This window comes from Polyodon spathula, chromosome 23 (assembly GCF_017654505.1).
Source record: "Polyodon spathula isolate WHYD16114869_AA chromosome 23, ASM1765450v1, whole genome shotgun sequence".
In the NCBI taxonomy this organism is placed as follows: domain Eukaryota; kingdom Metazoa; phylum Chordata; class Actinopteri; order Acipenseriformes; family Polyodontidae; genus Polyodon; species Polyodon spathula.
In genome coordinates this window covers 21234533-21257641 of record NC_054556.1, presented here as the reverse complement: position 1 = coordinate 21257641, position 23109 = coordinate 21234533, and the positions used below count along the sequence as shown (strand labels likewise).

The following is a 23109-nucleotide window of genomic DNA, read 5'->3' as shown; positions in this document are numbered from 1 at the left end:
AGAAATGATTCATTAATGGTACCTATTGATTTGACTTATTCAAATTGTCTATGTTTCAAAATCCGTTAAACCGTGTTCAGGTTTTTTTTTATGATAATCATACAGGATTTGACTGTTTTTCTTTATGATCCTTTGCTGTAGTAAAAGAAAAACAACATGCATTTACACACTAGCAAAAAAAAAAAAAAAAAAAAAATAGCTGTAAGGTCAGTAGCATTTATTTGATGTCTGTCCCCCCTCCTTTTATTTGGCTGCAATCAATGCCTCTGTTGAAATAGAAACTGATGGCACTACTTCTCGTTATCGCCCTGCATGACCTTCACTGCCCTGTCGATATCGTCTCCGGTTCCACATACAGAGGCTCCTGGGATGGCACGGATGTCCTCCCTGTCCCAGACTCACATTTATCATGTATTTAAACCTATCAGCTTTATAGGGGAGCACCACTGCACATGTTGTGTGGGCAGAGAACATTGTCTCACAGCTTTTAGTATCATACTCAAAGTGCTGACTGTTTTTTTCTTTCTTTCTTTCTAACTTAGAAAATAAACCAAACCAGCAACTTATTTTGTAGGGACATTTCATTTGCTCCGTGTTTAGTTTTACAGTGCAATTGGTGTAGTGGTGGGAAATTAAAATATATACATAAATATAAACCTTAAATCTTAATTTCAGTTGCATCTAAATTGTAAAATGTGTTCTGCTTAAAATTAGCTCTTAGAAAAGTTTGTCGTCATTTTAAAAGCACACTGCTTATTTCTACAGCATCTCCAACCACTTCAACACCATGTCATTTTTTTATAAGTTCTCTCCCTTTGTGCTGTTAGATGGGTTACCTGGTGGAATGCTGGTGAATGAACATGAATAGGGTATGTGAATGGGCTTGTTGCTTTATGTAGCATGCTGTGTATTGACTGTGTGTCGATATCGCAGGGCAATTGACCACAATGAAAATGGATTGTCAGTGGGTGACAGAAATGTATAATGTGTTATTTGACACCACGTTGAAATTATTTTCTTATATCATTTAGAATATAAGTAAGTGACAAGTAAATGCTGTAAATGGTAAAGACCTGCATTTCTGCTTGTGAGATATGAAGTGTCCAACGAAGAACATACCGATTGTTGAAATGTGTAGACTTTATTATTTAATAAGCTTGTTGCCTTATAAGTTCATGTAAATGCTATGAATAACATAAACTCATACTGTGTTTATTTCCATTTTTTCTTTGTTTATATTTTAGTTTTCCTTCCCTAAGCTACAGCAGGATTGCAGGTCACATTTCAAACTGCTTGCGGTTATGCAGTGTAGCAATAGCATGCCTGTTTAGTTGAGTTTAAAAAAGGCCATGCCTTTAAGGAGAGAGGTAGCTTTACCTAGCATTGAAACTGCAGTTTAAAAAATGTAAACAACCCACGAATAACAGTCTGGTTTCCGATAAAATAGAGTTCACGGAAGGGTAAGTTATGGAAGACTGTGGTAAGTAGTCACATAGGAATTGTGTTTCACAAAAATTTTCAGCAATATTACAGGTCACCACCATTCCTTTGAGTAGTTCTATGTCTATACAGTAGATAACCTCAATGGTTTCTTCACTTTTATAAAACTGTGTTCTGGGGATTGTCTTTGGTTACACATTCTGAGGTATCGTGTGGGTCTGGAGTCTCCAGGCAGCCCAAGAGGCCAGCGGGAAAAAAAAAATACAGACCAACAGTCACTAGTCTTTTTACCTCAGAGGTCCTTGACTCAAACCAGGTCAAGCCACAAGGGGAAAGACCTTTTGAAGGTTTTGTGTCATCATGTTCTCAAGTTGACTGAGTGAACCCCGTAGGCTAATCCAAAAACATCATCCAGTTCAGCATACTTTACACAGCTGACTCTTCTCCAGATTGCACAAATCCTAAACTGGCCTGCATAAAAAAACAAGGTACTCGCTCCATGCTTGGCTTAACCCCACAAAGGACAAGAACTTCAGATGAGCATTGGCCATTTAAACGTATAGTTGAGAACTTCAGCAGCTAACAAAGTTGGGAGGTATTCATTCATGGCTGACTTAACTGTAAGTGGAAAAACTAAAAACATATGATATTGTTTATATCAGCTTTTTCATAATGTGCGAATCAAATGGATACATTCCATACCACCACAGACTTCCGAATTTGAGTGCTTGTTCTGATGGGTTTTAAGTTTATTTTGTACTTAAAATTAACTCAAATGGTCTGTTAAACATTAAGACACATGTGTGGTGACCTACAGTAGTATTTGTAAGTTTATAAGCAGTCAAGTTGACTTGCAATAGACCCCTGAAAGCCTGTCATTTTATTGTCTTTGCCAAGAGGGATATGCTAGATTTCACAACTTTTAATTGTGTAACATTGGTCAAACTCTCAACCTTTACCACTACACAAATACAATTGAATTCTACTCTTTAACAGTTATTTTACTAATCAAACAAAAAAAGCAGTAATTTATGGGCTCAATCTGAAAACACTGAGAAAAAACAGAAAGTGGAATACTACTGTGGTGGTCAGATGTACATTTCCAGTCAGTATGCATATCCAACCTGAATGACATGCTTGTTAGCCATTCTAGTGCGTAACCCTGTGTTCTCATAGAGAGTATTCATCCCACAACCCTTTAGCTATGGATAGATTTGAAAAATCTGATCCAGATGGCGATCGAAATCTGTTCTGATGTTATCAGTACTGACACATGCCAGCTCAGATGGAGTTACTGTTCTTGAGCAGATAGGATTTCAGGATATAGAGCACTTACTCATTTGAACTGATTAGAAACCTATAAAGTAAAGGACAAGAAAAACCTCCCTCAATTGGTCAAAATCTGCCAGACCACTTTCCAGTAAGAGATCATTTACCTGCTTGTTGAGAAGGCTGAATGCTGGTATGATAGGATGAGAAAACTTAATTTCATTACAGAGGCTTTTAGTTGAAAACCCTGATGATATAGCACCATACATCATCTGAAATGCAAGCTGCACAACTTTCCGCTAGACTGCTTATAAAGGTGACTTGATCCATGATCTTCCTTACAAGAAGTCTTTATGTTTTACAGCAGTTCCTGGATTAGGAATGACATTTTGGTTTTGGTTATTATAATCTTTCTTACTGCACTGTCTCTAAAATGTATATTGATGAGGATTTCTGAAGGTGCAGCATCGTGATGTTCCATTGCATTACAGCATGAGACTTAATCTATATACTAGTTGATTAAGAGTCTGTAGTGATAATGATGATGCTCAGATATGCTGGTAGCTTCCGCTCTTTGGTGTCTTTTGTGAAATTGTTGGTAGCTTCTAACGGTCTTATCTTGCTTCCAGTTTATCTGTGACATCTCCTTTACCACTTCCTTGAAGAATGCCCTTGTACATGCACCTAAGGCAGTGCAGTCTGTTTTGTTTGCTGTTTCCTGTTGGCTTGTGTTACGTGGCAGCACCACTGTTTTTGGTTCTTTTGGTTAACTGATTCCTGTCTACCAATTTGCTGGAAGGGTGTGCATGCAGTATCTGACTGCCTTTCAGAAATAAAACAATTCAGATTTAAATGTGAATCAATCTTTGATCCCTTAATATATACTTTTTAATTTTGCATGAACTACTAGTGTGTAACAAGTCAGTGTGGCTCTTTGATAAAGAACACATTTAAATACAGAGCATCCTGTAGAGTGAGTGGGACACATGTATAATTTGTGAAATAATCCGATTTTTATATTTATTGTAATGAATTAAATGTCAAGCAGAAAGGAGTAATACATATGATTTGAATGCACAGAAAACCATAACAGATGGTGGTTCAGTTTCAGAACAGGTCTACATTTTGAAGGGCGTGCGGTTAATGAATAAAAATGAACAAAAGGTTCCAGCTGGCTTCCTCTGTTAGTGGGGGCTATATAACCCATTTCCCTTACTACTGCAGAACTGTGGGCAGCTGAGGCAGAGCAGATATGGGTGAAAAGCATTTACTAATTTGTTACCATCAGCATCAGATCTGGATTTTTAACCTAGATCAGCCTAGAATCATATTCTGAAGAGTTGGAGGGGTTTATGTGAATAATTAAGAAGTGGTTCTCTTTCTCATGGGGTGGGGGAGTTGGGGATTCATATGTTTGCCATCCATTACCCATTTCAGATGTGTGAGCAACTCAAATACCCGTGAACTGGCAATTAAAAGCAGAAGTTGGGGACAAGGGAGAGACTGAAAGAAGACATTGTTGAAGAACGCTTAGTAAAAAAATCCTTTAGGCATGAAAAAAGCTTACTAAAAATCCGGCCCAAGAATGTACACTTCGTTTCCCTCCCTGAGTGTGCTGCCAGCCAGAGAAGGGAGGGCACTTGGGGGCTCTATCATTCAGGCGCACTGTAGTGGTACTGGGCCATTGTCCCGCTCTACTGGGCCTTGCCACAAAGAGGGGGCTGCTTTATTCAATGTCACGTCACAGAGATGAAAGGGCTCCTTCTGAACAGGGGCAGCCCTTCTTCAGCAAGCCAAACCCTCGCTGAGCAGCATAATGGGAGTTTCACTTTTAGTTGGATGACGGGAGTTCAGAGCTCCCATTTTTCTTGACCGTTACCAGTGTGGAATAAAACCAGAACCTTTTTAGGAAGAACCTTCAGGCCACCTGCGCTACCACTCCCCCTTGTAAGTCCAGTGTACTCTAGCCAGGTTGCTAAGCTGTCCGCTGTCATATATTTTTGATGTCTTTGGGATGTAATCCTAATGCACAGGCTGTTTGATGGGGATTCCCCCATTGGGGATTACTGTACTTTGACCAGTTTGTAATCTAAGTGTGTTATTCTGAGGCTGGCTAACTGAAAACACTAGATGTAATTGGTTAGTTCTTTTTAATGTGGAAATAACTCCAGTTAAACCAGATGTTACTGTACCTGCTGCTGAATCACTGAAATAACGTAGCATTATCTGAACCTGAAGCACTTTGTATTTCAAACAAGGAAACATTTGCTGTGGAGTCCGGGCTTGAAATGATTGTTCTGTCTGCGCATAATTTTTACTTTGTGTTCAGTAGTGGAAACATCAGAAGATTAGAGACAATAATGAGGCCCCTTGTTAGTGCAGGATTCTTTGAGAATCGAGGCTTGACGAGTACAGATTGAACGCGAGTTGAATTTCATGCTTGCTCATGGAAACTAGAGAACCCGAGTTGAACTCCCTCACAATTTGATTTAATGAGGCTGTTGTGGTGCAGTAAAAACCCTTAATCGCCACTTTGCAATGTTGCTCTCAAGCCGAGTTGAAACTCGGTATGCCGTGTAGCCCAAGGCTAAAGATCCAGCTGAGCTTTCACATGAGTAAGCAACAAAAGGAAGACAAAAGACATGTGTTTTTAGAGGCTCACGGAATGGAGCACGGGCTGGGACAGATGATGGCAGAATATTTTCATGAATGCACATAATGGTATCAACAAAAAAGCATACTGTCATCATTACATTCCAGTACACACAAACATACTTAGATCTCCATGCTGTGTTTTGGTTTAGCCATTGCAGTGAGAAATACCCTTTTTCCACTTGCTGAATGGTTCATTATCCCTGCCTGTTGCATACTGAGCTTGCTTCAATGTATTTTTGAAAAACAACAGGAAAAAAAGAAAAAAGAAAATTTGCTGCCAGTAACCTGATAATGATTTGGCATTAATGGGATGCAGTTATATTAACATACTCGTCCACATCAGAAACTTTTTATTTTACTACCAATATTACAAAGACACCGAATGCCTCTGCACTAACATACGTGGTAGGAACAACTTACTGCAAGTATAGTTGAATTTAATGCAGTACTGGTGAACCCGTGTGCTTGTGAATCTTCCTGACCTGCCATTGATTAAGAAATTGTATACAAATTATAGGTGGAGAACATCACCACCTCCACAGAGAGAATCTGAGCTGATCAAATTGGCCTTAACTAAGCTACTGTATGCAGGAGAGAATAAGCACACTAAAAGTGAGAAATCCTACAAGTTAATCACCACTTGTCCCGTGATCTTCTGTGACTGCATAAACTAAACCAGACTACTTCTTCCCCCTATATTAAACTCGTTCTTTCTTGTCTATAAATGTTGAATCACTTGTTCATGAACTGCGATTCATTAAAAAGAGTGCTCTTAGCGGTCTGCACTGCCCTTGCTCTCCCCAGGTCATGGGTTCACATCCTGGCTTTGATTGAACTGAGCCAAGGGAGTTCTTTTAAGATTTGATAAAATGTTTTGTTCACTCAAATCCCAGGAGTAGGAAGGAAAAGCTGAGGACTAAGACCTTGTCTGCAGCTTTGCCGATTGATGCCTTTCCAAAAACACATTTAGCAGGTGGCCTTTTCTTTTTGGCTACTGGCTTCAGCTTTTTTGAAGATTGTACCAGAGACTGCTGTCTTCATGCCCAGTATAAAAGTGGTGTATCTATTTAGAAGTCTGTCGAATTGTTGCATTATGGATATAAATGTGTTTGGCTTGTGTGAACGGTTAAAATTAGAGATAGGGTTAGGGTTATACATTGCACACTTATATTAAAAAGTAAAAGAAAAACAACCAGAAATAAATCAGGGTATTCTATAATTAATTGAATGCTGATTTTATTAGATGCTGACAATTACCTTAAGCTTCCACATGCCTGCCATCAACCTAAAGTGCCAGCTACAGGATTGTTAACTGTATGTAATGTTCACATACATAGAGAACATACTGTAATAAAATGGGATGCAGGCTAGAGCATACAAGAACATAAATGTATCAAACTACTATGCTGTCTATCTTACAAATACCCCAAGGACTGAGTGGAATGGTATTTGATAGAGTGCGGTTCATAATAGAGAGTGCGCTTCTTAATTATAGGGGACTGACAGAGAGTGGCTGTAAGGTATTTTTCATCTCGGAGGTCAAAAGTACGGTATAAGCAATTTGTTTTCTTACTTTTGCGGTAGACAAATATCCTGCTCATAACAGTTTTAGCATAACTGATTTATCTATAAGCCACCAGTAAAGATGTTATCAGTAACTTATTCCACTTGCTTCCGTTATTAAAATCGGGTTCACCATTCACGTGTGTTCTAAGCGCCTCCGAACTTCAGTTTTCAGCAACGTCGATGTTCGCACATGAAGGTGGCAGCACATACTCCAAAATAATACTTCTTAATGGTTACCGATGCCTTTCACCAGTATGACAACCATATATGTCATCCCCTCAGCAGAGGTTTAATAGCACTGACTGCAAATCACATTGAAGGCTATCGCTGTTATTACACATGCAATCTTTTTCAAGTTTAAGCCTGTTTAGCAATTGCTGCAGTTAAAGTGCCTGAATTTGTCACAGAAACAGTTCTTATTTTGAAAAAATAACACCAGCAGTAAGTGGGTGCTGCCTATAAAATGGGCTAGGAGGTCCCTGGTTCAAATCCCAGCTCAGCCGCTGACTCACTGTGTGACCCTGAGCAAGTCACTTAACTTCCTTGTGCTCCGTCTTTAGGGTGAGACTTTGTTTTAAGTGATTCTACAGCTGATGCATAGTTCACACACCCTAGTCTCGTATCTTGTAAAACACTTCATGATGGTGGTCCACTATGAAAGGCGCTTTATTATTATTAACATTTCAATAGGTTGACAGATTTTATTATTGGAATGATTCAGTTCATGTCCACTGAATGCAATTTTACATATACTAATTGTGAAAAAGCAGGCTGAGGTGAAACAGATTGTCTTCATAAAGTCTGCTGGAGACTTCTTGGCTACTCTGCTTCTTTTTGTAATGCTCAGTTCATGGGAAAAGGCTCCTTTTCAGTTTGCTGAGTTTTCACCGATTGCACTCAACTTTCGCAAATGTTCTTTATGACTATATAAGAACTCACCCACTCATTGAAGAGACCCACACTTTCACTGACAACTTTTAAACAGCTGCTTGTATGCACTAGACTGTACACATTATAAGATCCAAAAGCAAAGCAGCTTACTGTATTTAATCATCGTTTTTATTTAGATAATTATCTGGTAAATAATTTCTGAACAGATAGGCTCCTAAAAGAAAGTTACTTGTAAAGATAATAATAATAATAATAATAATAATAATAATAATAATAATAATAATAATAATAATAATAATAATAATAACAATACACACAGTTATCGTACATTATCTATGATTACTAAATGCTGAATATTGTATGCATTTATTGCATATAGAACACTGTACATCATTTAATTTGTGCATAACATTGACACATGTGTCTAATTCCTAATAAAGTGACCAAACCCTGTAGAACATTATCCCAGTATAAAAAAAAATAATTAAAATTAAAATAACTTTTTGGTTTGTGCTTTCGGCTGTTAATATACAGTAAACACTTGAAATAAAACCATGACATTTGGATAATTTCCACCTCCAGGCACTAGGCAGTGCAGAAGGAGCACAGGGAGGTTTGCTTTAATGTTAAATAGATGATTCTGGGTCAGTCTGAGAGAAAGCTTACAGCTGACACTTTAATAGTGGATTGTGTCTCTGTTTTGAAGGAGTTTCAGATTACCGTTGCTACCAAATGGGCTAGGGTTTCAGTGCGGGTCTGATAACGTTCACTCATGAGCGAGGGTATGGAGACCCTTACCCTCCCCCAGCTTCTCGCTTCTGCTTTTTCATATTAATCCCCCAAAGTTTGTGAAATGTAACTTCTCACTTGCACGTGATATGAGGATGTCTGCCTTGTATATAAATACCAGGACTTCCCCTTTTTTTTTGTTCTTTTTTTTCAGCTCTTTAGTCAGTGTCAGTGCACATGGCGTCAGTGTACGGTTATACATTTTAAAGCTGCTTTTTTTGTTGTAGTCCTGGAACTGGTCTTTGTTGCTTTAAGAGCTAGTGGAACAAAAGCTTTATATACCTCCCATCTTCAGTGTGAGACCTACAGACAGTCAGATCAAAAGGGCACATGTTTACGACCAAGGTCTAGTGAATCCCTGTAATGACAGTTATTAACAGTCATTAACCCTTTTCAACTCCTGCCATATAAAGTAGACAACTGGTACAACCTGCAATTACTTGATCTTTCTGTTTTGTGCGACATTGCCATGTTGTTTAAACAAAGACTATACTTTCTTCCTTATTTTAAGTATTTCTAATCTCATTATTTATTGACTTTCAGTGTGTTTTAGCGTTATGGATAATCTAGGTGTGTTATACTAGTAAATACATTATTTAATTAAATAATACATGTAGATTTGAGAGCTGTAATAAATATGCTGAGTGCATTGTCTAACATGTGGTGAGTGGTTTTATGGTCTATTAGAGCTACTAACAGCTGGGATGCAGCTGATACAGATGTCTGGATCTGCAAATTCAGCAAACATTCATGGGAGCTTTCAGAAAATTAAAATATTGTGACAGTATGTATGCGTTGCCTTCGTTGTGGTTGTGACATATCATATTGTTAATACCACTGTACAGCACAGTCCTTCATATAAAGGGATTACAATTAATACATTTAATTTCCATCATCATATTGCACCTTTTAATATGTTATTGATGCATGCAGGTCTAATCTTCAAATGATTTACATTTGGAATGATATTGATCATGTTTTGCTGGGTTATTTTCTTGGAATGTAACACTTATTCATGACTAATGCACATGACATTCTAACAAATCTGCATCCACTTTGACATTGAATAGTCTCATTGCTCTGGTCATTGGCTTAATATCTGGATTTACCATGGACAGGCATGGTGAGAATGATTGACGCTGCATTGATGACCATGGCCTTGGACCTTTTATTGCCCAAGGAATAACCGTGTATCATGGTGTTGTGGCTTGCTTGATGTCACGAGAACAGTCTTGTACCGTATCAGATTCCATCAATGTGTGTTAATTGGTAAGCTGTCAAAAGTCAGTATTCTGGTTTGGTGCAGTACCTTGGGGTATCATAAGCTGTTGACAAGAGGGTAAAGGTCAGACTGAACGATTTTCTGTAGCTATACATTTTATCTTGAACACTGGTAAATACGTCATGCTTCGATGGCCAAAACTAATTGGGAAAATCCTTGAGGGTTGTAAAGACCACGAATGAAAGCTGATTTAATGAACATATATTCAATAAAATCCAATACCTTCTGAGAGTTTATCACAGAGGCATTATAAGGTATATTTGCTGCATCAACACTGTGTTTCAATTCAGATTTTGCCATATTAATGGTGAACTGATTAAGTAAATAAATAGAAAGATGTTGAGGCACTTATATATTTTTCACACAATTAACTCTTACACAAGCATATGGCATGGACAATCTGTGCGTTTTGAAGATCGTTGTCTGGAAATTAGTACTTAATTTGCAAGTCCTGTCAGTCGAAGCAAATGTAAAAAGAATGGTTTATTTTTTTAGGTTCATTTGACGGTCAGACTAATATTAACATGCAGGAAACCCACACAACTCTTAAGCTTCCAGTTTAGTAAGCCAGCACAGATGTGGCTAAAGAGACCCTTCCAAGGCTTCCTCCATCTTTTCTCCAAGACACCACAAATCAAACCCAGATTGTGTTTGGAGTGTACAGTGTGAAATGCATTAGGGATTTCAGTGAATTGATCTTTATGTGATCTTTGACAGTCTGGGTAATCCGCACTCACTGCTTTGAGCCAAAGTAAATGAATTTATATGCTTCTACTGTCGCTCAAAGTGGTGACTATACACAGAACATCCTTTGTGGTTAAACAGATCAGAGACAATATAGTGAGATTATTGTTATAAGCCTTAGGAAGACTTGTAAAAAAAACAAACTTGAGACCTCACGACAAATCCCTGTTTGCAGCAAGAGTCAGAAATGTATCTCTCTCTCTTTTTATTTGTGTTATGGGGCCAGTATAATGTCCTAATAGAGATGTTGATCTTTGACTTTCCCCTCTTGTGATTTTTGAGTAACAGTAACCTATGTTATACTAAAACACATGGAATTTAGACCAATTTCCTTAGGTACGGTATATCTGTACTCACAGCGACCCTGTAAAGGATTAAGCAGTTAATGATAATGGATGGATGGATGGATGTTGAGCTATATTTATACTGTACTTCCCCATTGACAGAAACATACATCTTTTTATCAATATATGGGTGGGTCCTTTTTTTGTTTTAATTATTTAACGCCTCAGTTTCAATGCTCAACAGAATCTTTCAAGTGTCTGTCAAGGAGCCAGTTTAAAACCCCTTCGGCTGGCTGCTGTGTGCAAGTTATATTAAACAAATGTTGTAATGTTATTTGACTGACCAACAGCATACTGTCAGTGACTGCATGTACTGTACACCACTCATGAGAACCTGTTCTGTAGTTGTTACTGGAACTGCACACAGACTGGAGGTACACAGCCTTAATCTGGGTGCAGAGGATACAGCGTCAGAGCTGATAGGGCTGATTAGAATGCAGAGATATTGAGTAAGAGTTGTGTGTGTGGTTTGTCGGTTATCATGAAATAATAAGATATCAGAGAGCTGCAAGGGTTATTGCACAGTTATCATTTACGACCCACCAAGTTTTTTTTACTGCATTACGAAATACAACAATACTTTACGTATAGTGTGGATTGCAATGGTTTTGCTTAGCCAGATCACTTCTGTTTTAATCACAAGAACAGCTTGGTTGCAAGGTGTTCCCTCTAAATCAGTTGATCTGGGGTTACACTACAGGACCTGAAATAAGAGCAGGCTGTTGTTCTTTGTGAAAGCCATCTGCATGCCACGATTGGTTATATGCTGTTCAGACTTGGAAGTCTGTGGAGGCTGATTATGATGGGCCACAACACATGCTACCTAATTAATTTGCACTAATCACTCACCTTAAGAATAATGGGTGAAAAGGAGACCCGATCATTCGGCTCACGAAGATGAACAATTAGATTTTGACATGACAGATTTCAGTCAAAATTGTGGACTCCCTCCTCTCCACCACACCCACAATTTTGCAGATTTGCAATAAGGAACAAGATCTTGGTGGGGAAATGCAATATGAAGTTTAGCAGACAAAGTTAAGACTTTCTGAAGTTAAGACAAAGATCAATAATAAGGGTTGCTGCAAAGCATGTTTTATGTTTACATTATCACATATTTAAACAAAGTCTTTGGGAACTATAAGTTACTGTATAACAACATGAATACACAGATATGTATTTTTATTTTAAAACATTTAATTTATGAGGACTTCATTTGTTAAATACCATCATAATAATTGTTTGTTGTACTGCCAAATGTGACACTAGTAAGTACATCTTTCATTAGAAAATATCCAGGTTGGTTCACCTGTTTCACTTTTCGAATCTTCTGTTATTTTCAAATAATTGGCTTTCATATTTCCTAAACACTGTATTAATGTTAGTATCCTGATACTGCAATAACAAATTATAACATAAATACAGAATGTAAATATGTAACTATATTCTTTAAAGCTTGTTAGTTTTAATTCCAGGTAGCAGAAAGTATAGAAAACACATACTGTATGTTAATCACAGTGGTTTGAGACAATTAAAAGTAATATTTTTTTGTATTATATTCCTCCCAAGTGATCTATATAAATTCATTATAGCGAACACAATAAAAATTAATTTTCTAAATACATACAATGAGTAATTGCATTGCTGCAAAGTGTCACATTGTTTCTGTGATAATGAACAATTCAAGGAAGCTATCAACACAAAAAAGCAATACAAATAGATTAGACTGAGCCTGAAACAGGGAAGGGTTAGAAGGATGGAAAATATCACCGTATTTCCTCTTTAGCCACTTCCCAAAAGCTGGCAGGCTGCAGCCTGACGAGACAATGTGAAGGTCATGGTGACAGTCATCTTGGTATAAAATGCTAATCGGGACATGCAAACTGAATTCAATGTAAATTGAACTTAACTAAACAAGTAAGATTGGCTTGAAGAATTTGAAAATACAAATCATTTTCATATACAACTCAATGGGATGTCAACATTCACAGTGAATTGCTTTTGTTGATCCTTAAAGAGCTCTACATTTTCTTTAATTGCGACAGCTGCTCCAGTAGCTGGAGCCATACCAACTTTATTAAACTGATAAACTGGGATGAGTTTATTGGTTGGCCGTAGTCCTTGCGAGTTGTGCCAACAGATCTACTTGACTGCAGTTCCAGTGTTTTTGATAAGTCATGTGTTTCTTTGTGTTTCCTTTGGTTTGGATAACATAAGGGAAATGCTATTGATCATAGAGACAGAAAGTGATTAACTCTTATAGGAAACAATCAGTTTGAAAGCAGACTTCTTTTGCATTGACTTTGTTCATTGTGAATAGGCCAAATACACAAAGCCTAAAACATATCAGAGTCACCTAGTTCAGGATCTTTCTTTACAATCTTAAGTTTTCGGTGCAAAACAAGGGCATGCTGCCTCCAGCTAGAAGTGCTTCTAGACTCTACACAGTACAGATGGAAAATCCTTATTGTAGTGTCTGATTGCATTGTTTTCCAGAAAATGAAAGGCTGTAGTGGTTTTAGCATTGACAGACCGCTGTGCTAGTCGTACAGCACTCAATAATGTTTTTTTTTTTTTTAATTATTTTTTTTTTTTTTTTAATATAAAATTAATTTCCGCTGTCAATGTAGACATTTAAACGTAGTTTGTCTAGGGTTGCCACCTCTGTTGTACGAAAAACTGGGACCTCCAAATGGAACGGAGGCCATTGAAAGTTCAAACTCTCTTTAGAAATCCTATATTCATCCAATAGGAATCATTGATAATATTACTACTATATTATTGACAGCCAATGAATATTGTGTGTCTATCGCAATAATATTGTATTTGTATCCTGGTTTTTCTCATTTGTGCTCAATTTATGGTTTTGGCATTTAGTGTCCTGGGAAGGTGTGCTGAATTCCCGGGATACCTTCCTCAAAACTGGGACGATTCAGGGAAAACATGGATGGCAAGCTTGTGCTGCTGGAACACATGCTGATTTCTCTTTCAAAGTAACATGTTGATGTAACAACGCCTTGATTTGTCTCAAGTTGTCATTGCCATCTTCTTCATATAAAAAAAAACAAACAAAAATAAAACACTTTAACATTGCTTTCCATAATAAACACACTTTCCCATTACATAAGAACATAAGAACATAAGAACATAAGAACATAAGAAAGTTTACAAACGAGAGGAGGCCATTCGGCCCATCTTGCTCGTTTGGTTGTTAGTAGCTTATTGATCCCAAAATCTCATCAAGCAGCTTCTTGAAGGATCCCAGGGTGTCAGCTTCAACAACATTACTGGGGAGTTGATTCCAGACCCTCACAATTCTCTGTGTAAAAAAGTGTCTCCTATTTTCTGTTCTGAATGCCCCTTTTTCTAAACTCCATTTGTGACCCCTGGTCCTTGTTTCTTTTTTCAGGCTGAAAAAGTCCCTTGCGTCGACACTGTCAATACCTTTTAGAATTTTGAATGCTTGAATTAGGTCGCCACGTAGTCTTCTTTGTTCAAGACTGAACAGATTCAATTCTTTTAGCCTGTCTGCATATGACATGCCTTTTAAGCCCGGAATAATTCTGGTCGCTCTTCTTTGCACTCTTTCTAGAGCAGCAATATCTTTTTTATAGCGAGGTGACCAGAACTGCACACAATATTCAAGATGAGGTCTTACTAGTGCATTGTACAGTTTTAACATTACTTCCCTTGATTTAAATTCAACACTTTTCACAATGTATCCGAGTATCTTGTTAGCCTTTTTTATAGCTTCCCCACATTGCCTAGATGAAGACATTTCTGAGTCAACAAAAACTCCTAGGTCTTTTTCATAGATTCCTTCTCCAATTTCAATATCTCCCATATGATATTTATAATGTACATTTTTATTTCCTGCGTGCAGTACCTTACACTTTTCTCTATTAAATGTCATTTGCCATGTGTCTGCCCAGTTCTGAATCTTGTCTAGATCATTTTGAATGACCTTTGCTGCTGCAACAGTGTTTGCCACTCCTCCTACTTTTGTGTCGTCTGCAAATTTAACAAGTTTGCTTACTATACCAGAATCTAAATCATTAATGTAGATTAGGAATAGCAGAGGACCTAATACTGATCCCTGTGGTACACCGCTGGTTACCACACTCCATTCTGAGGTTTTTCCTCTAATCAGTACTTTCTGTTTTCTACATGTTAACCACTCCCTAATCCATGTACATGTGTTTCCTTGAATCCCTACTGCGTTCAGTTTGAGAATTAATCTTTTGTGCGGGACTTTGTCAAAAGCTTTCTGGAAATCTAAATAAACCATGTCATATGCTTTGCAATTATCCATTATCGATGTTGCATCCTCAAAAAAATCAAGCAAGTTAGTTAGGCACGATCTCCCTTTCCTAAAACCATGTTGACTGTCTCCCAGTACCCTGTTACCATATAGGTAATTTTCCATTTTGGATCTTATTATAGTTTCCATAAGTTTGCATATAATAGAAGTCAGGCTTACTGGTCTGTAGTTACCTGGTTCAGTTTTGTTTCCCTTTTTGTGGATCGGTATTACGTTTGCAATTTTCCAGTCTGTCGGTACCACCCCTGTGTCAAGAGACTGCTGCATGATCTTGGTTAGCGGTTTGTAAATTACTTCTTTCATTTCTTTGAGTACTACTGGGAGGATCTCATCCGGCCCAGGGGATTTGTTTATTTTAAGAGCTCCTAGTCCCTTTAACACTTCTGCCTCAGTTATGCTAAAGTTATTTAAAACTGGATAGGAACTGGATGACATGTGGGGCATGTTGTCAGTATCTTCCTTTGTAAAAACTTGTGAAAAGTAATCATTTAACATATTTGCTATTTTTTTTTCTTCCTCTATGATTTTGCCATTTGTATCTCTTAAACATTTAATCTCCTCTTTGAATGTTCTCTTGCTGTTGTAATATTGGAAAAACATTTTGGAATTGGTTTTAGCTCCCTTAGCAATGTTCATTTCTATTTCTCTCTTGGCCTTTCTAACTTCCTTTTTGACTTGCATTTGCAGTTCTGTGTACTCTTTCTGTGTACTTTCTTTTTGGTCCTTTTTTAATGCTCTGTAAAGTGCCTTTTTTCGCTGAATATTTTTTTTAATTGATCTATTAAACCATTTTGGCAATTTAGTTTTACATTTAGATTTGTCTACTTTAGGGATATAATTGTTTTGCGCCTCTAGTACTACGTTTTTGAAGAACAACCATCCTTTTTCTGTGGGTGTTTTCTCTATTTTACTCCAGTCTACTTCTGTTAGTCTCTGTTTCATGCCTTCATAGTTTGCTTTTCTAAAATTGTAAACCTTAGCTTTAGTCTTTACTTTTGAGGATTTAAAAAACACTTCAAATGAGACCATGTTGTGGTCTGAGTTTGCCAGTGGTTCTCTGACCTCTGTTTTAGTTATTCTATCTTCGTTATTTGAAAAGACTAAATCAAGGCATGCCTCCCCTCTAGTCGGTGCCTTCACAAATTGTGTTAGGAAGCAGTCATTTGTCATTTCCACCATTTCAATTTCATCCTTCGCGCTACCCACCGGGTTTTCCCATTTTATTTGGGGGAAGTTGAAATCCCCCATTAGTATGGCTTCTCCTTTGCTACACACATTTCTAATGTCATTGTATAACAGATTATTGTGCTCACCGTCTGAATCTGGCGGTCTATAGCATGCTCCTATTATTATGCCCTTTTGAATTTTTGTCTGTTATTCTGACCCATATTGATTCGGTTTTATTTTCTTTGTCCAGGTTTAACACCTGGGCTTCAAGACTGTTTCTTATGTATAGCGCTACCCCTCCTCCTCGTCTGTCCTGCCTGTCTTTCCTATACAGTGTATACCCACAAATATTATATTCGTCCCCATCACTCTCAGATAACCACGTTTCTGTAACACCTATCACATCATAGTTACCTGTTAGTGCAGTAGCTTCAAGTTCTAGAATTTTGTTTCTGATACTTCTAGCATTTAGATAAATACATTTAATGGTTGTCTTACCTGAGTTGTTGTTCTTGTTTTGATGCGGTCTCCCTTCTGTTTTTTTTGTTGATTTCTCCCCCCTTCCTTTCTAGTTTAAATGCTTCCGAACCTGCTCGAGGATCTTTTCTCCAAGTAGACTAGTTGCTATTTACAACTTGTTATTTAAATGCAGTCCATCCCGTCTATACAGATAGTCCTCGTTGTAGAAAGTGGTCCAATGATCAAGATAGGTGAAGCCTTCCCGTGTGCACCACGTCTTCAACCATGCGTTTTGATTTATTATTTCCAGCTGTCCATATGGTCCTTTGCAAGGTGCGGGTAGTATACCAGAAAATACCACAGTTTGGGTTTTCTCTTTTAATTTCCTTCCTAGCTCTCTGAATTTGTTTTGCAGGGATTTTGGTCTGTCTCTTCCAATGTTGTTTGTACCGATGTGGACGACTACTACCGGGTCGTCTCCTGTTCGTTCTAGGAGCCTGTCCACGTTTTCAGTGATGTGCTTGACCGAGGCTCCCGGAAGGCAGCACACTGTTACGCACACAGGCGCCCAATTGCCCTGCTTTGATAATGGAAAGTGGGTAACATTTCAGTGTAAAGTTATTATACTGAGTACACTTGATATCCCTGAAAATTAGACTTTAGTCTCTGTGTAACATTACAATTCTCTATGTAAAATAAATACAGTGCTACTGTGGGTCGCTGATTAGACACTTCCCTTCTGGAAAAGGATAGAGCTTTGGAAAGATATGGTTTCTTCTTGATAAATAAAACCATTTTAAATCAATGTAACATTAAGATGGATCTCCGTAAAGGTCAATTGTGTTTTCTTTAAAGGAGAATACAACTGAAGTGTTACAGTGACTGTATAGGAGGATAATTTGTGCATATTATTAGAAACTGGAGAAGCATGCAGAGCCTATGTCAGATTTTCTTTTTTTTTTATTTTTTTATTAAAGACTGTGTAGGTTGGCTGATTTACCAGCAATTGTTGTCTTTAAAAGCTGGCTTATTATAAAGGGGATTTTCCTTCCTTAGTTTAGCATTTAAATGAGAGGCATCCAGTGTTCTGGCAGAGGATTTATAGACCCCACAGAAAAACCCTTTGCATTATAGAGTCAAATAGACTAACTGCAAGCACTTTGTGTAGGTTCATTCAGTGAAATGTGTCCATTGACATGCGACTGACAGCTTTCATTGGGGAAGGGGCTTGCCTAGTTTGTGGGCAAATTGGGAAGATGGCTTTGACAAAGTACCCTAATATTTTATTGTCTATAAAAGGTAAAATATCATTACATTAATTTAAACTAGTCATTGCAAACAACACAAATCATATGGATGTTTATTAATAATTATTTAAAAAAAAAAAAAAATTATGTAATGCAAAATGCATCGATTCACAGTCCTTTTAACCACATGGAATCCTAAACTGGTTGAACTTAACTTTTCAAAGCATTGCACATTGTCACATGGGGGTAGGGTGACACTTGTGTGCTTATCAAAAAACATCTAAATCATCTAAAAACAATAACTACACAGTATTCTGGGTAGGATACAGAAAACTGTGACTTATTCATAAGTTCATAAGTTAAATCAAGTAAGTATTCAATAAGTTAAAAAAAAAAGTTCCATCTTAATATATTAAAAATTAATGAATAAAATCCTTTCTAATTTTAGAGGCAATATTGGATGTAGAATTGTTTTATATTCTGTGTCACTTAAACTGAGGTTTGTGTATTTCTCTGTGAATTTAAGTGCAGGCATTTTATTAAATGCAGCTTCTAACGGTTAGGTAATAGCTGTGGAGATCTCCACTGCGACAATTCAGATTCTCTAACAACCTTTCAAATGCTTTGGTGGGTGGGACAGGCTTTCCAGTTAGCTGCAGCTTTGTCTAATTCCTACCTTCTGCTCCCCATCTCACCTCATTATCCTGTCAGTAGAATGAACACATAAAGTGTTGATGTGATTCTACCCTAGGATGTTTACTAATGGTAGTTAATTAGTTTTGTTTTGGTTGCTTCTACCTTTGGCAATGTCTACAGCAGCCCAGCATCAGAGAACTGAACTGATACTTGTGTGAGGTCAAGAAGGTGACGCGCTAAGCCGAGGCCATTTAATGGGATTGCTTAGATGCCATGTGGTGCATGCTGTCTAATGTATGGGTGGGCTGGTGGCTGGCATCTCACTTATTAAACTGGAAGGGCTGTTTTCTAAATTAATAAGAACATAAGAACATAAGAAATTTGGCCCATCTTGCTCGTTTGGTTGTTAGTAGCTTATTGATCCCAGAATCTCATCAAGCAGCTTCTTGAAGGATCCCAGGGTTTCAGCTTCAAGAAAATAATATGCAGTGGTAGTGTTGAGTCAAAATTGGTTTACAGAAGGGTTTAGGGACACCTTAGTACAGTAAACTTTCTCCCGCCACCCTTAGATTGAGTCAAGTCTAAACAGAGATCTGCGGGGTGGGGACTTTTCTATGTGTTTGCTGTATAATCATGTTGAAAGTCTCACACTTTATTTGTTCTGTCTGGCAGCAAACTGAGCAGCCATGTTACACAGACCATTTTTAGTCTCAGTAAAGCTGGATTAGAATTGCACATCCTCTGTTAATGCCACACTTTGGTACCTTGTTATTATGTCACTACTTTTCTCTGGCAGAACAGGATGTAACTAGGTTAAATATGGGGAATGTAACATACAGTACAGAGGGACATTGAAATTGACTATTGGCAAGTTTGCCCTTACAATCAGCAAATACAGTCAGCCAGCCTAGCTGTGTGGCCTGGATTATGTATATATACATTGTGTACTCATCATAGTACAGTATCGCACTAAAGTTCCTACCTCCGTTGAATTATCTCTGCAGGGCTGGCTTTGGATTATTGTTCCTTATATTCTTTTCTCCCTCTCTTTTCTGAGGTTAAAGCACAGCATAACATTCACATTAGTGTGAGGGTAATGCGAGCTGAGACCACCAGAGTACTTTTGGTGTAATCAGCCTGTGCTTCGTTCAGGCTTAGCAGAGCTCACCAGAACACAAACTACCTTTGACATTAAATTGCCCGTCAGCTGGACTGTGTTTAATTCACTGGCTAGGGTGGAGAAACTACAGTCTCCTGGAACTGCTGCACGAATACGAAATTGGTGTCCGGAGTTTGTTTGTTTATTGATTTACTAAGAACAAAATATGGCTGTGTTCCTGCCAAAGAAAGCTCATATAAAAGCTTGTGTGTGCTCATTGCTAATGAAAGGGTATGGACTTACAGTATTTGTGACTGAGGCTGTCTGAATGCTTCAGATGGGGTCAGTATGTTCTTGTTACTCCAATACCACCTTTTCAGGGGGCGAGACTTAATATTATCAGCAAGGTCTAGCTCTTTTTCCATCTTAACTAGGTAATTGTTTTTAAATACTGTAATGGAACATCGCCATTGACTTATAATAATCTGTTGTAGGGCAGCCACCTAGTACCGGTATTGCATTTCCAATTAAAAAAAAAAAAAAATCTTTAAGGAAATGAAATGTGTCTTTCCAGTGTAGAACCAATGGTTTGATCTTCTATTGTGTTTATTTTGGCTTTTTGTATTGGTAATGTTTAAAACAGTTCTTCAGCCTGTTTAAATTTTCTATCCTGAATGGCCTCAGGAAGGAAGACTAAATCAACGTTGTGGAAGACTTGAGCTTTTCTGGAAGCCCACTGTCACATACATCAAAACCTCCTAGGCATTCTTGAAGGGGGGGGGGGGGGAAGGCCCAAACGGAAGATGGTTGTGAGGGGATGTTTTAGAAGGGGCTTGTTCTATTATAGCTTTGTTCTCTCACTGGAGGTTCCTGTAGAGTTCGATCATCCCATTACTGCACTCTTTTATTGGAGAGAATAAAGGGGGATCTTTCTAGTTCAGCTTCTCTCCGTCTCCTTCCTCCTGTATGCTCTGAATGCAAAAGAACACCTGAATGGCTTGTTCCAGAGCTGGGGCAAACATAATCTGTTGTCCAGTCGGGGCTGGAACTCCTAAAGATCCTTTAACATGAATCATTTTATCATACTGACCTCAAATGTAGACATATTGGTAAATCCCAGTTGAAGGATCCTATCGTCATGGATGCAAAATGTTTATTTTTTGTTTATTTTTTGTGTTTTAACATGAATCTCGAACCTTATGGTTGCAAACGGCTATCAGACTGGTAGACTTCCTCACCTAATTAACTTATCTTCCTCCGTGACGAGATCCAGACCCCCCCTCCCTCCTTTTTCTTCTTTAACTAGCAGTTAAAGAGCTGCTGAGATGTTCAGAGGCTGGTGTTAGCCTCTGAACAAACAACTGTAAACAAACAACTGGTCCCAGACCTGCTGAGGGAAGTCCAAAGTGCTTTAGCTGTTTTCTGGAGTTAAGCAGTGTACGGTAAAGTAGCTGTTAAAAAGAAGTGCCAAGCTTTAGACAATCACAGACTTGCCTGAAGCTGGATTGATGGAAATCAAATTTTCTGGAATTAAAGCTGCGGGTAAGGCATCAGGCTTCCTCTAGCATTCCTAATTATAAAATCCTGCCTGTGTAAGTCTTATTATGGATGATATACGCCTTACTTTCTGTCTGTTCTCCTCTTGCCATGGGTAAGAGATTGTAGTCCTTTTTATTTTATTTTTGTTTTGTTGATGCACACACACTTTGAGATTATCTTATTAAATTATCATGAACTGTATTCCCTGATAATATTGAATGCATTCTATCACAGTAAACAGTTGTCACTGTTTACTTACTGGGAAAGTCCAGTAACTGCATTTAGATGCCTTTAATGAATGGAAATGATCTGCTCTAAGCATTTAGACTTTGTGCTGAATCCACAACTTTAATTCACAAGTAAAGCAAGTTGTTTGAAATTATTTTGTTTTTTTTTTAATGAAAATTTGCCACATAATGACCATGTTGATGGTTTAGTGCAGAAAAACAAAGGACCTGGCGTCAGATTAAAAGCTGGACTGTAATTGCAACAGCATTAAGATCTGTTCCATTTGCAGTGTGTGCAAGAGGCAGTATGGCAAATTCACATTGGATCGAAACAGGTGTTATGACGTGTGCTGTAAAACCTTTTTATTACCCAGTAGGGTTTTTCTTATGTGATGAACACCATTACAATCTGGTTCTACCATGTATATAGAGATATACTATAGGGTATAGCACGCTAGACTGGACCGCTTAAAAAAAATAGGACCCAAAAGAATGTTGTACAATGCTCAGTCAGAGAAGTTAAATTCTGTTCAATTTCATAAACACACTTAAACTTGAACTTAGTGGGAATCTTTGTCAGCAATGAGTCAGCCATATGAGATGAATCGATCCATTAAAATACTGTTTTTAAATTTAATTACTACAACATTTATCTGTACGTGGACAGGACTCCAAACCTCTGACACTGTTTAAATGTGTAAACTCTGAACTATGACCACCCTTCTTTCAATTAGATCTCTCCATTGTGTAATTCTTCTATGACCATTAACATTTCTAGGAATAATGTTTTACAATTGCAGTTAGTGTTTTTTTTTTTTTTTCTCCTTTTCAGAAATACAAATGTTCTAATGTAGTAACAATTTGAAGCTTTGAGAATCTGGTCCAGTGTCTAGAGCAGGTAGAACTTTACAAAGCTAATGAACTGCCTTCAGAGAATATCTAAGTTTTATGATATTGCCTCAGTCCCTTGCAACCTCCGATATTGTCAAAAAAAGAATCCATTTGATTAATAATACTGGATAGGTAGAATGCATATGTAGAATAGGTAGCATGTCAATGTTCTCCAGATGACAGGGTCTTTGCTCATTAAAGCACTGGGAAGGATGAGCCACTTCATGACACAAGTACACAATGCACAAGTCAGAGGTTTTTATTCTGATTGAAATGTTGTACCCTTGAGGCTTTTGTCTTTAAATTTAAAGCATATGTGTATCACCTGAGTGCCAATACCTCTAAGATAACTAAGACCTCTTTTTCTTTTCCCCAGGCCTTTCTCTATAGGATTCGTCAGACTCCAGCTGACCAGCAATGTATCTCTGAGGAAAATGTCAAGGTAAAAACAATAATTTAACAGAATTGCATGTCTAAATATATACCCTTGTGTGTACTGTACCACTGCCTTGAAAGGCAGAGCAGTATCTCCTGTTGATCCAC

At 37.8% G+C, this 23109-nt stretch overlaps 1 protein-coding gene across 1 annotated transcript in view; it reads left to right on the top strand.

The window, feature by feature from the left end:
- Nucleotides 1-23109, top strand: part of LOC121298050 (phosphatidylinositol 3,4,5-trisphosphate-dependent Rac exchanger 1 protein-like) — a 101239-nt gene that overhangs the window by 10571 nt on the left and 67559 nt on the right. Inside the window, 1 exon segment of the mRNA XM_041224802.1 lies at nucleotides 22943-23008. Within this exon segment, the coding sequence (XP_041080736.1) occupies nucleotides 22943-23008 (66 nt within the window).